We start from the raw sequence: 12500 nt of genomic DNA, 5'->3' as shown, positions 1-12500 counted from the left end.
TCAGCAGCAATGTCTCTTTCCAGAAATCATGACCCGGTTACTCAACATAACCGATTCAACAGACCTTGTGAGCAGTTTCATGTAGGAAGTATTTACTTTCAACCAAACTACACCTGCCAGCCATCTCACCACGTAGAAGGAAGCGTGCTAACGTTCCAGCTAAGCACGCCCGGACTGGCTAATCGGGAGCGGCGCTTCCCGGTGGCCTGACCTGGCCTGGCCTGGGATTTTTTTCTTTTCTTTTCATAGCAGGCCAGGCCAGTACAAGTGTTTTTAGTTGAGATGTGGGGCTCTATCTTCCCACTGGCCTTAGGCGCTAAACTGGCATTAAACGCAGAAAAACGCGCTTTGCGCCTGCCTCGGGAAGATAGCATCATGTTTTTAGGCCCCGAAATGCGCTTTACGCCGAAGAGGCGTTGCGCAGTGCCAGAATAGGCCAGAATGGGTGTTTCTTCCCCCCTGGCGTTAATTTAGCGCTTAGCGCTTTTCAAAACCAGGCCTTATTCAGTGCACCGGTTATATTACTGTGCGTAATTGCGCGCAGCTCTCCTCTGCCATCTCACTCTCTCTCCCCCTCTCTCTCTCGCTCACTCCCTCTCTCTCGCGCGTCAGACAGGCACAATGACCGATGAAAAAAAAGTTGTTTTACTGTAGATTTGAGCCCCTGTCATTCAGAGGCTGTTGCATCCTACCTGTGCAGTGGGGGAGAAGAAAAGGTAGCGAGAGAAAACTATATCATTCTGCCCAAACTTTCACCAATCTAATCTCATCATGACATCCAGGGATAGGCTATATTTTTCTAGCCGATGCGTTTCGAACATTCTTTTCACTTTGATCTTGCTATAGTGTAGCGTATTTACATGCTTGCAGTATTTAAACTGCAGTGAGATTGGTTTGAGAAGCATAATAATATGGAATAATATATGGAGACAGACGGGGATGAAAGAGGGAGGGGGGAGAGCTCAGAGCACTTTGGTCGGCTTTTCTGACCGGATTGGATCACTCCGTGGAATGGAACATGAAACGGACATTGTGATTCGTTTAATGCACTTCTCCAATGAGCACGTTGTGAATAATTCTACGCTTAAAAGGCGTGGTTATAATGCTTAAAGTCCCTGGAAACCAAAATCCACAAAAACGTTCTAACTATGTTATTTAGGGTCTTATGTTAGTAATTTTGTGCCTCCGAAATTATTATACATTACTTTCAACCCAAAGCCTTAAAATCGCCACTTTTCTACAAGATTCTACAAAGTACTTCCTCATTGAAGACAGCAGTGCGCGAGGTGCTAAAACGCAGGAGCTTATGACGTCATAAGCTCTATATAACCTTTGTACACGCGCGCAATCCGCACCCACCTATGGCAAGTCCGTTCTTTGCCCCCAGTGACAGCGCTCCCTCGCTGTCCGTCTCCCTCCTCTGTGTGCCGTCTGCCAAGCTGCTTGTGAGATTAGCAAGGTGTCGGGTTTCAGGCCATGTGCTTCTCTCTCTCTCTCTCTCTCTCTCTCTCTCTCTCTCTCTCTCTCTCTCTCTCTCTCTCTCGGGACTAGTGAGAGAGAGCGAGAGACACACAGGCTGGTGGCTCTCTCTCACACACACACACACACACACACACACACACACACTCGCAAGTGTTGTGTAACTTGATCTCTTTCTCTGTTTCCCTCCCCCCTCTGTCTCGCGCTCTCTCTCTCGGAAAACCTGCTGCAGATGGGACACGCCCACACAGTCCGCGGGAGAAATACACTCTAAAAAATAATGATTTTCTCATGAGTTTTGCCAGACTGTCAAACCTAAATTTATATACTTTGCAACGTTCATCATCGTTCAAATTTGGCTGGTGGCTTATTAACATAGGGTCCTGTGATGTGATGAACTCAAAATGCTAAATAATAAAGAAATATTTCTGGTTTCCAGGGACTTTAAGGCCGCGTGTAGCGGCGATACGAAAATATGACTGCGCCAGTCCACGCCCACTAATAGGGGCTGGCGCTAAGCGCTAATTTAAGGCCAGTGGGACGATAGAGCCCGTGCTCTCCATAGACAGAAGCTCTATACACAAAATAGCAGCTAGCAGGCAGACTGCACTCAGGAATCAATCACGTCTTTGTCCCTCTCTCCAGAACCTTCTTCCAGAGCGTCAGTACAAGTTCCGTGTCCGGGCGGTGAACATCTACGGAGTGGGAGAGCCCAGCGCCGAGTCCGAACCCGTTACCGTGGGCCTGGTGGAGGATGATGGTGGGTAAACTAACAATTTAACTAAATTCAAAAAGCCATTAAAATGAATGAATAAATAAACTTACACCTTTAAACATTATGTTGGGGGTTCTGGATGAAAACTGTCCCCAGATAATAAATACAATATATTCTGTTAGGTAAAATACTTACCGTATATTTAAAGCTCAATCAAGAACTAATTTGAATCTAAGTTTCTTAAAAGAATACATTGCTATGCCAACTATTACAAAGTAGTGAAATGGGGGGGGGGGGGGGGGTGCTGTAGTGAAGAATGGGACTATATAAAAAACTAAATAGGCTCTACCTGTCTATTTCACTTTCTTTCTTTTTTAATAATACTTTTTATTGTTTCCTTTGTAGATCAAAAACAAACAAAACACAACAACCCAAACCATAGACAACATACACACACACACACACACACACACACACACACACACACACACATATAGACAACATGCACACACACACACACACACACACAGACAGACAACATGCACACACACACACACACACATATAGACAACATGCACACACACACACACACACACACACACACACATACACACACACACACACACACACACACACATACACACACACACACACACACACACACACATAGACAACATGCACACACACACACACACACACACATACACACACACACACACACACACATATAGACAACATGCACACACACACACACACACACACACATACACACACACACACACACACACACATAGACAACATGCACAAAGCACACAAAGACAAGGGAGAGAAAAAACAGAGAAGTGCCATAAAAGATCATCACCAATATGTACTGTACAGCACAATGCACTTGTATCCACCCACAACTGTACGCACAAACACACACACTTACACACACCAATACACACACACCAATACACACACAAGTACGTCTACGCATGTACAGACTCATCTTCTATTTCAGTTTCTAAATGTACTGGGACTGTGAATCTAATTATTTTACTTAGTGAAACGATGAAGGTCTGATGAAGGTCTAGTCGACCGAAAGCTCGCTTAATAAATGTGAAATCTGTACAGATTCAAGTGTGCGGAAATTCCTTTTATATTTGTAACTCTAGTTATTTTTCCAGCACCTTGGCCGATACTTGGCTGGGTTGAGCGGTGGCCCTCCCTCAGAACTTAGTGAAACGATCAAATTAACTTTATTGAGTTTTTTCTATTCTTATTTACTTTTTTTTTGTTTTTTTTGTTTTCCTTTTCTTTTTTGTGATATATTGTCATGTCATCATATTGTCAAGTGTGTTATACAGTATGTATTATTTGCCTGTAATAAATAAAAATTACTGGCTCATTGGTTAACACTGTTGCCGCACAGCAAAAAGGTTGTGGGTTCGAACCCCGGTCCGTCCCAGGTCCTTTCTGTGTGGAGTTTGCATGTTCTTCCCGTGTTGTGTGGGTTTCCTCCGGGTGCTCTGGTTTCCTCCCATCACCAAAGACATGTATGTTAGGGTTCATACTCCTGTCAAAGACATGCAGCTTAGACTCCTGTCAGTGTGTGTGAGGCAATTCTAACTGGAGTTCCAAGAGACAGCAGTTGAAAATTAACCGTTTGGCTGTTCATTGTCCCTCAAATACATAAATACATAAAATAATAAATAAATAAATAAAGTGAATTGCATAATTTTTTTTTTTTTTTCAATTTTTTGAAGAACAATAAACAAACAAGACAAACAAGCTCAGGCACAGGAAAAAACAAAAACAAGAATTGCATAACATTTTAACTAATTACAGTCAACTGAAATAAACGTGGAGCTGCAGACGTGGTTACCACATGCAGCAGAGAGCAGACTGGCGGCACCTGGTGGAGGCTTTTAGAAAACAGCTGTTAAAACCTACATGCATGGTTAAAACTGGTGGAAGGAGACGTGAGAGAAGAATGAAAAGAAGCAGTGGAGAGAAGATGCAGATGAGCTCAGACAGATGTTACGACCTGACTGTGCTGTGTGTTGTCCCACAGAGAACCTGACTGTGCTGTGTTTAGACCTGACTGTGCTGTGTGTTGTCCCACAGAGAACCTGACTGTGCTGTGTTTAGACCTGACTGTGCTGTGTGTTGTCCCACAGAGAACCTGACTGTGCTGTGTTTAGACCTGACTGTGCTGTGTGTTGTCCCACAGAGAACCTGACTGTGCTGTGTTTAGACCTGACTGTGCTGTGTGTTGTCCCACAGAGAACCTGACTGTGCTGTGTGTTTAGACCTGACTGTGCTGTGTGTTGTCCCACAGAGAACCTGACTGTGCTGTGTTTAGACCTGACTGTGCTGTGTTTAGACCTGACTGTGCTGTGTGTTAGACCTGACTGTGCTGTGTGTTGTCCCACAGAGAACCACGAGGAGGAGGCAGAGGAGGATGAGGATGGTAAGCTCCTCACAACCTGAACTAACACACACAGAGCAGCAAGGACACACAACATGTCAGCTACACACAACCTGAACTAACACACGCAGAGCAGCAAGGACACACAACATGTCAGCTACACACAACCTGAACTAACACACACAGAGCAGCAAGGACACACGACATGTCAGCTACACACAACCTGAACTAACACACACAGAGCAGCAAGGACACACAACATGTCAGCTACACACAACCTGAACTAACACACGCAGAGCAGCAAGGACACACAACATGTCAGCTACACACAACCTGAACTAACACACACAGAGCAGCAAGGACACACGACATGTCAGCTACACACAACCTGAACTAACACACGCAGAGCAGCAAGGACACACGACATGTCAGCTACACACAACCTGAACTAACACATGCAGAGCAGCAAGGACACACGACATGTCAGCTACACACAACCTGAACTAACACACGCAGAGCAGCAAGGACACACGACCTGAACTAACACACACAGAGCAGCAAGGACACACAACATGTCAGCTACACACAACCTGAACTAACACACACAGAGCAGCAAGGACACACAACATGTCAGCTACACACAACCTGAACTAACACACGCAGAGCAGCAAGGACACACAACATGTCAGCTACACACAACCTGAACTAACACACACAGAGCAGCAAGGACACACGACATGTCAGCTACACACAACCTGAACTAACACACGCAGAGCAGCAAGGACACACGACATGTCAGCTACACACAACCTGAACTAACACACGCAGAGCAACAAGGACACACGACATGTCAGCTACACACAACCTGAACTAACACACGCAGAGCAGCAAGGACACACAACATGTCAGCTACACACAACCTGAACTAACACACGCAGAGCAGCAAGGACACACAACATGTTAGCTACACACAACCTGAACTAACACACACAGAGCAGCAAGGACACACGACATGTCAGCTACACACAACCTGAACTAACACACACAGAGCAGCAAGGACACACGACATGTCAGCGACACACAACCTGAACTAACACACACAGAGCAGCAAGGACACACAACATGGCAGCTACACACAACCTGAACTAACACACACAGAGCAGCAAGGACACACAACATGTCAGCTACACACAACCTGAACTAACACACACAGAGCAGCAAGGACACACAACATGTCAGCTACACACAACCTGAACTAACACACACAGAGCAGCAAGGACACACAACATGTTAGCTACACACAACCTGAACTAACACACACAGAGCAGCAAGGACACACGACATGTCAGCTACACACAACCTGAACTAACACACGCAGAGCAGCAAGGACACACGACATGTCAGCTACACACAACCTGAACTAACACACGCAGAGCAGCAAGGACACACAACATGTCAGCTACACACAACCTGAACTAACACACGCAGAGCAGCAAGGACACACAACATGTTAGCTACACACAACCTGAACTAACACACACAGAGCAGCAAGGACACACGACATGTCAGCTACACACAACCTGAACTAACACACACAGAGCAGCAAGGACACACGACATGTCAGCTACACAATAATGCAACAACACAAGACACTGGTGGAACTAGAGGTCTGCTCTCTCTGCACAGGCCCAGCCCGTCACGTTCAGGCCCAACCTGAAACTAAGCCGACTGTAAATGCACACACACACACACACACACGCGCACACACACACACACATGCACACACATGCACACACACACACACACACACACACACACACACACACACACACATGCAGCCGGTTAATGTTTGGATGTCTGCTCATTTTGATACTGTAGCTGCCATGCATGTTTCAGCAGGGCCGGATTAACACAGTGTGATGCCCCAGGGTGACCCAGACTTGAAGTACCCCCCCCCCACACACACACACGTAAAGAGTGAAATTTACTATATATTGAACTTTATTGAAGGAAAACCCCTTGAGATGAATCATCTCGTTTTAGAGGGGGACCTACATAAGAACAGAAAGCATCAACAATACAACAAAAGAGAGTTGCAGGTTTACATGAACATGTAGAGGTACAAACCTCGCACAATCATAACACACACAGACACGCATACACACCCACACACACACACACACACACACATACACACACGCCCACACCCAAGGGCAATTTACAGTAGTCAAAGTAGTTGTAGGTTGTTTTTAGAAGAGTAAGTAATGCATTTTTAAACATGAACAGTGAGGTAGTAGAGCGCAGAGAATTTGGTAGGTTGTTCCAATCAGATGGTGCTTTGAAATGAAATGCCCTACGCCCGGTTTGAGTGAGAGTATTGGGGACAACAAATGAAGGATATTGGGAGTGTCTAAGCGGATATAAAGAAATATGGGGGACTAAGTACTGTTTAAGGTAAGATGGGTAGTTGAAGTTGATACATTTGAAAATGAATTGCAGCCAGTGAAAATGTCTTCTAGAGTTAGGAGATAGCCAGTTAAGTGAATGATACATATTACAATGGTGGGTGAGATATGGACATCTTAACACGTTCACTGCCAATGACGTGTTTTTACGTCAAACTAAATCCAACGGTTGACTGCCAATGACGTGTTTTTACGTCAAAAAAATTTATTTTTTTTTTTGGACGGTGGGACGTTGATCTAACCCTTTTACGTCTCCTATACCACTATTGGAGGTATTGAATGTGTATAATCTATTTTACCGACCCACTGAGTGGCGACATGTCTCTCCACAGTAGAAAGAGGCGAGCCAAAACTGGAGGGAAAAGCGCGAGGAAGCCGTTCTCATACAGTAAAATGGATGGCGAAAACGCTTTCACTTTCGCGCTGATGCACAGCGGTGGCAACGGTGGGGGGTTCCAAGAATAGACTGGATGCACACTTTGAAACACGCACCATAAATAAGCCCAGAATTGCAAGAGCTTCATCAGAGCTCTCAACCGGACCGCCAAGAAACGAGCGAAACCCATCCAGCGAGCCCCATCCAGACTGCCAGGCAGGAGCCAGGCAGCGGGTCTGTGACAAACGAGTTGCTGCTGCCTGGCTCCTCCGCCAAGGAGGGCGGAGGAGAACGCCCACGGAGGGAGGAGTTGGAAGCAGAGGGGGGTTTCCTGCTGTTATGGAGGAAATTACTGTTCAAAACTATTGTTTAGATGTCTGACGTCTTACTGATGCCAAAAATGAATGGTTAAAGTGACTGTTCTATCGAATTTCACAAAAAGCGTTTATCTCAGAATAAATTTCCAGACGCTGAAACCATGCTGTATTCAACTGCTAATGCTTACATAACTACTAACTCTACAAACTAACTCTTTTAGACAGAGAAAGCACACATTCTATTAGTTCTTTTGAGATATTGTGTGTTCACAAAATCTTAGCAGAAAAGAATCCTCGGGTCTTGAAAGATGAGCCAGAATCCTCAAAAAAAACCTCTGGCAGAACCTACCTACAGTAAAAAAAAAACGGCTGGCAGTGAATGTGTTAAAATGAATCTACACAGACTATTGAACACAACATTAAGAGGACGCAGGTGAGAAGCTATGGTGTTTTGGTAAACAATATCAGCATAATCAATTATCGGAAGTACTAATTGATTAAGTAGCACAGATTGACATGACTGTATTGCTAAAGTAATGATTTAACACCACAAGGGCAAAATGTAACTTTCACTGCTTATACAGAGGAAGAAGAAAGCCAAGCTAGCAGACAGAAAGTCCAGGGTGGGAGAATTACACCCAAAAGACAACAGTCATCATTGTAAACATTGTAATACAATATTGAAATTAGGGCTGGGACTTTAACGCGTTAGTTTCCATAAATTAATTACAGAAAAAATAACACGTTAAAAAAATGCATGCATTTTAATCGCACTTTATTTTTGCACTACAGAGACCATATAATGTTTATCAGTGGACAAATTCCAGGCATAGCAATCATACCGATGCACAACGTGCATTGAGTGACATCAGAAAACAAAGCCCCACATGTGGGAAGTGCGATGTAACGACAGACATTTGCATATCAGCACTTCAAGCCGCCCGTATCACCGCAATGCTAAACATGTTGCAGCTACAAGCCAGCGCTACATGTAACGTTAACTTAGCCGCTGATCATGCTAACGTTAGTCCTAGTACGAGCAAGCAGTCGCCAACCCGCACTCGACCAGATGACGGGGTTCAGAGCCAAGATGAGTAAGTCCACTTCTGACAAGTACAAATACAGCAATATGTATTGTCTGTTCTAACTGAACAATCCCCTCACAAAAACACGTTGCCATTAGAACTCTCCCATACCATACTCCTGAACCTCCTCCATACCCCATAACACGTCCTGTTGGTCTGCTCTCCTTTTGTTTATGACTGAAAGTTCTATTTTAGTGAAGCTACTATGATGTCTGCATTTTAACCTGTGCTCATGTTTGCTTTTTAACCTGTAAATTGGTCATTAATTCAGTCTACTGACTGCTATGTGCCAAATAAAGTACTAATACTACTACTACCTATTCACTCGTATACAAAAATCCATTTGATTATGCGATTAAAATGCGATTCATTTCAATTAATTAATTACAAAGCCTCTTTTTTTAATCAAGTTTTTATATCTCACATCCACAAGCACAATAACGGCTAATGCAGGACGTTTAGTTGGTTGATGAACTTGTTGGGTCGGCCTAAAGACATGCAGGTGTAAAACCCTGTATTTCGTATTTTTTATGTCAAAAGCAGTTTTTAATATAATCATTTGTTTCCTCCTGCCTGGGGGCCTCATACGGAGGCAACGGCGGAGCTCAGAGGTTTTGTCGACAGTTTGAGGGCGAATGGAGTTACGGGACTTAGTCTCAAGAACGTTTTAATGCTTTTCCACTGGTTAAATTTTGTAAAACTCACAAACAGACGTGAAGGGTGACCAATGGCATTGATTTATGACAAAAAAAAAAAGAATTGACATACCCCCACCCGACAGCGACGATTACATTTTGTTAATACAATATCAGTCAGGGCATTTAAGTACATTATTGGTCAAGTTATTACATTATTTGGTTTTATTACATTTTTGATCAAGTTAAGTGAATGTTTTATTACATTTCTTATTAGTTATTACATTTATGGGAAATTATTACATTAATGGGTGCTACACGCGCATTAAAATTTTGACAATGGAAGTTGTCATTTTCCAAAGAAAAACAATGAACAGAAGTCACACTGAAGGCTCTGGTTGTCTCACACTGAAGGCTCTGGTTGTCTCACACTGAAGGCTCTGGTTGTCTCACACTGAAGGTTCTGGTTGTCTCACACTGAAGGTTCTGGTTGTCTCACACTGAAGGCTCTGGTTGTCTCACACTGAAGGTGCTGGTTGTCTCACACTGAAGACTCTGGTTGTCTCACACTGAAGACTCTGGTTGTCTCACACTGAAGACTCTGGTTGTCTCACACTGAAGGCTCTGGTTGTCTCACACTGAAGGCTCTGGTCGTCTCCCCCCTCAGACTCAGAGAAGGAACCGGACTACCGAGATGTGACCATCAGGACGGACACCAAGGTTAAAGAGCTGTACGACGTGGAGGAGAGGCTGGGAACGTAAGACTCTACTGCTGTCAACTAGATTATTACATTACATCATGTCACCTAGCACACGCTTATGTTCAAAGACACTTATAACAAGTACATTTGTCAGCAAACGATCTACAGTAGAATGCTGTGACTCAAATTAAATGGACCAGGCTGGTTATTGATTACATCAGGGACAATTTACCATGACAATGTAATTATTGACTTGATACAGACTTGATTCCAGATCCTAAATTGAGTTTGCAGAGACAGGATGCCATTTAACTCAAAAAAGAAAAAAGAAAATGAAGACGTGTTCATTGACGTCAGCAAGTTGGAGGATTTGAACATCTTCACCAGTCTTTCAAAGGTTTTGAAATCGAACTCAAAGTTGAGTTAGAATTCAAATCTACTCCAGCCCTGTGAGTATAAACTTTCAAGTAGGGCTGGGCGATATGACGATATATTTCGTCTGGACGATAGAAAATGTATTTCGTTTAATATGAAGCTCTATCGTTTATATCGCCGTGTCGCAAATCACACTCTTTCTTTACAGCAATATTGTCCGTCATTTGGATGACGCTGTGCTTTCTTCATTCTGTTTTCTTTTTTACTCATGTCCACCACACAAGCACCAGACTCTGTGTCAACAAGCCCCTTGCGTCCCTTTATAACTGGCACAAATCAGCCAGTGAGTAGGCTAAAGAGCAGGGAGATGTTACCTCCACTCCCTCCGCCTAGTCTACCCAGGCATTTGCGCTGTGTTAAGTCCGCGTTTGATCCATATTTGCGTGTGTCCTCCTAACATTAAACCTGGCAAAACGTCTCCTCCCATCCTCTCATCATCCCAAGGAAATCCATTGAGGAGCCGACAACAAAACGTCTATCGTTAGCTTTAGCTTATAGCTTTCCCTGGGTTTAAGAGTTGTGTTGGATAACCGTGAAATCCCGGAGTGGAGTATTTTTGTTGAGTGAACTGAACTGGTAACATGGAAATCCTACATGGAAAGTAGAGCATTTTTGTTCCTTTATAAACAAACTGAGAGAACTGGACTGAACTATAGGCTAAATAACTTTTATTCTACCCGTTTTGCTCTAATGTAATCTTTGAAAATCGAACTGGTGGTCTGGTTCAGTTTGTGTTTCATTCTACTGCCCTGCAACTAATTATTATTATTTGTGTTGTAAAGAATAGCCATGCGTATCTGTATTCTGAATGCATGTATCCTTGGTAAGGTTTGACAACATTTTAACTGGTTTAACTGCTACATAAAATAAATGGCTATGTGGTCATTTTATATAAAATATCAATTGAATTTACAGAAAAAATGCTATATTATGATGTATATCGTTATCGGGATATGAAATGACCTATATCGGGATATGAGATTTTGGTCATATCGCCCAAGCCCTACATTCAAGTGTGTAAAGTGTGGGTGTGTTTGTTTCCTAGTGGGAAGTTTGGCCAGGTGTTCAAGCTGCTGGAGAAGGCCACCAAGAAGGTGTGGGCGGGGAAGTTCATCAAGGCGTACTCGGCCAAGGATAAGGACAACGTGCGACATGAGATCAGCATCATGAACAGCCTGCACCACCCCAAGCTGGTGCAGTGCATCGACGCCTTCGAGGGCAAGTCAGACATCGTCATGGTGCTGGAGATGTAGGTGTCCTTTACCTGCTCAGGGCTCAGTGGGGTCGGCTGGGTTTCAGTGTCTTGCAAGCAAAGAAGGGGACAATACTAACATTGACACTGATTGTTTTTAATGTGGGCTTGTAGGAGGTACTTGCTGACAGTCAGTGTACTACATGCAGTAGAATGCAGCTGGCGTGGTCCCAGTTTGGAGAAATTGAGACCGACCGCGTCAGTCATAGCTGTCGTGACAGCTGATGTGTGGGTGGTGAGTGTTCTGGTCTGTCGTGATAGCTGATGTGTGGTGAGTGGTCTGGTCTGTCGTGATAGCTGATGTGTGGTGAGTGGTCTGGTCTGTTGTGATAGCTGATGTGTGGTGAGTGGTCTGGTCTGTCGTGATAGCTGATGTGTGGTGAGTGGTCTGGTCTGTCATGATAGCTGATGTGTGGTGAGTGGTCTGGTCTGTCGTGATAGCTGATGTGTGGTGAGTGGTCTGGTCTGTTGTGATAGCTGATGTGTGGTGAGTGTTCTGGTCTGTCATGATAGCTGATGTGTGGGTGGTGAGTGTTCTGGTCTGTCATGATAGCTGATGTGTGGTGAGTGTTCTGGTCTGTCGTGATAGCTGATGTGACGTGTGGTGAGTGTTCTGGTCTGTCGTGA

At 44.1% G+C, this 12500-nt stretch overlaps 1 protein-coding gene across 1 annotated transcript in view; it reads left to right on the top strand.

The window, feature by feature from the left end:
• LOC310778024 (myosin light chain kinase, smooth muscle-like) overlaps positions 1-12500 on the top strand; it is a gene marked incomplete at its 5' end in the record, with an annotated part of 383786 nt that overhangs the window by 6260 nt on the left and 365026 nt on the right. Inside the window, 4 exons of the mRNA XM_083638339.1 lie at positions 2125-2239; positions 4614-4649; positions 10153-10243; positions 11667-11870. Coding sequence (XP_083494465.1) covers positions 2125-2239; positions 4614-4649; positions 10153-10243; positions 11667-11870 — 446 coding nt within the window. The remainder of the gene's footprint in view (positions 1-2124; positions 2240-4613; positions 4650-10152; positions 10244-11666; positions 11871-12500) is intronic.

Source organism: Poromitra crassiceps, assembly GCF_964638095.1.
Source record: "Poromitra crassiceps genome assembly, chromosome: 6".
Taxonomy (NCBI): Eukaryota; Metazoa; Chordata; class Actinopteri; order Beryciformes; family Melamphaidae; genus Poromitra; species Poromitra crassiceps.
This window is presented reverse-complemented; position numbering and strand designations above follow the sequence as displayed.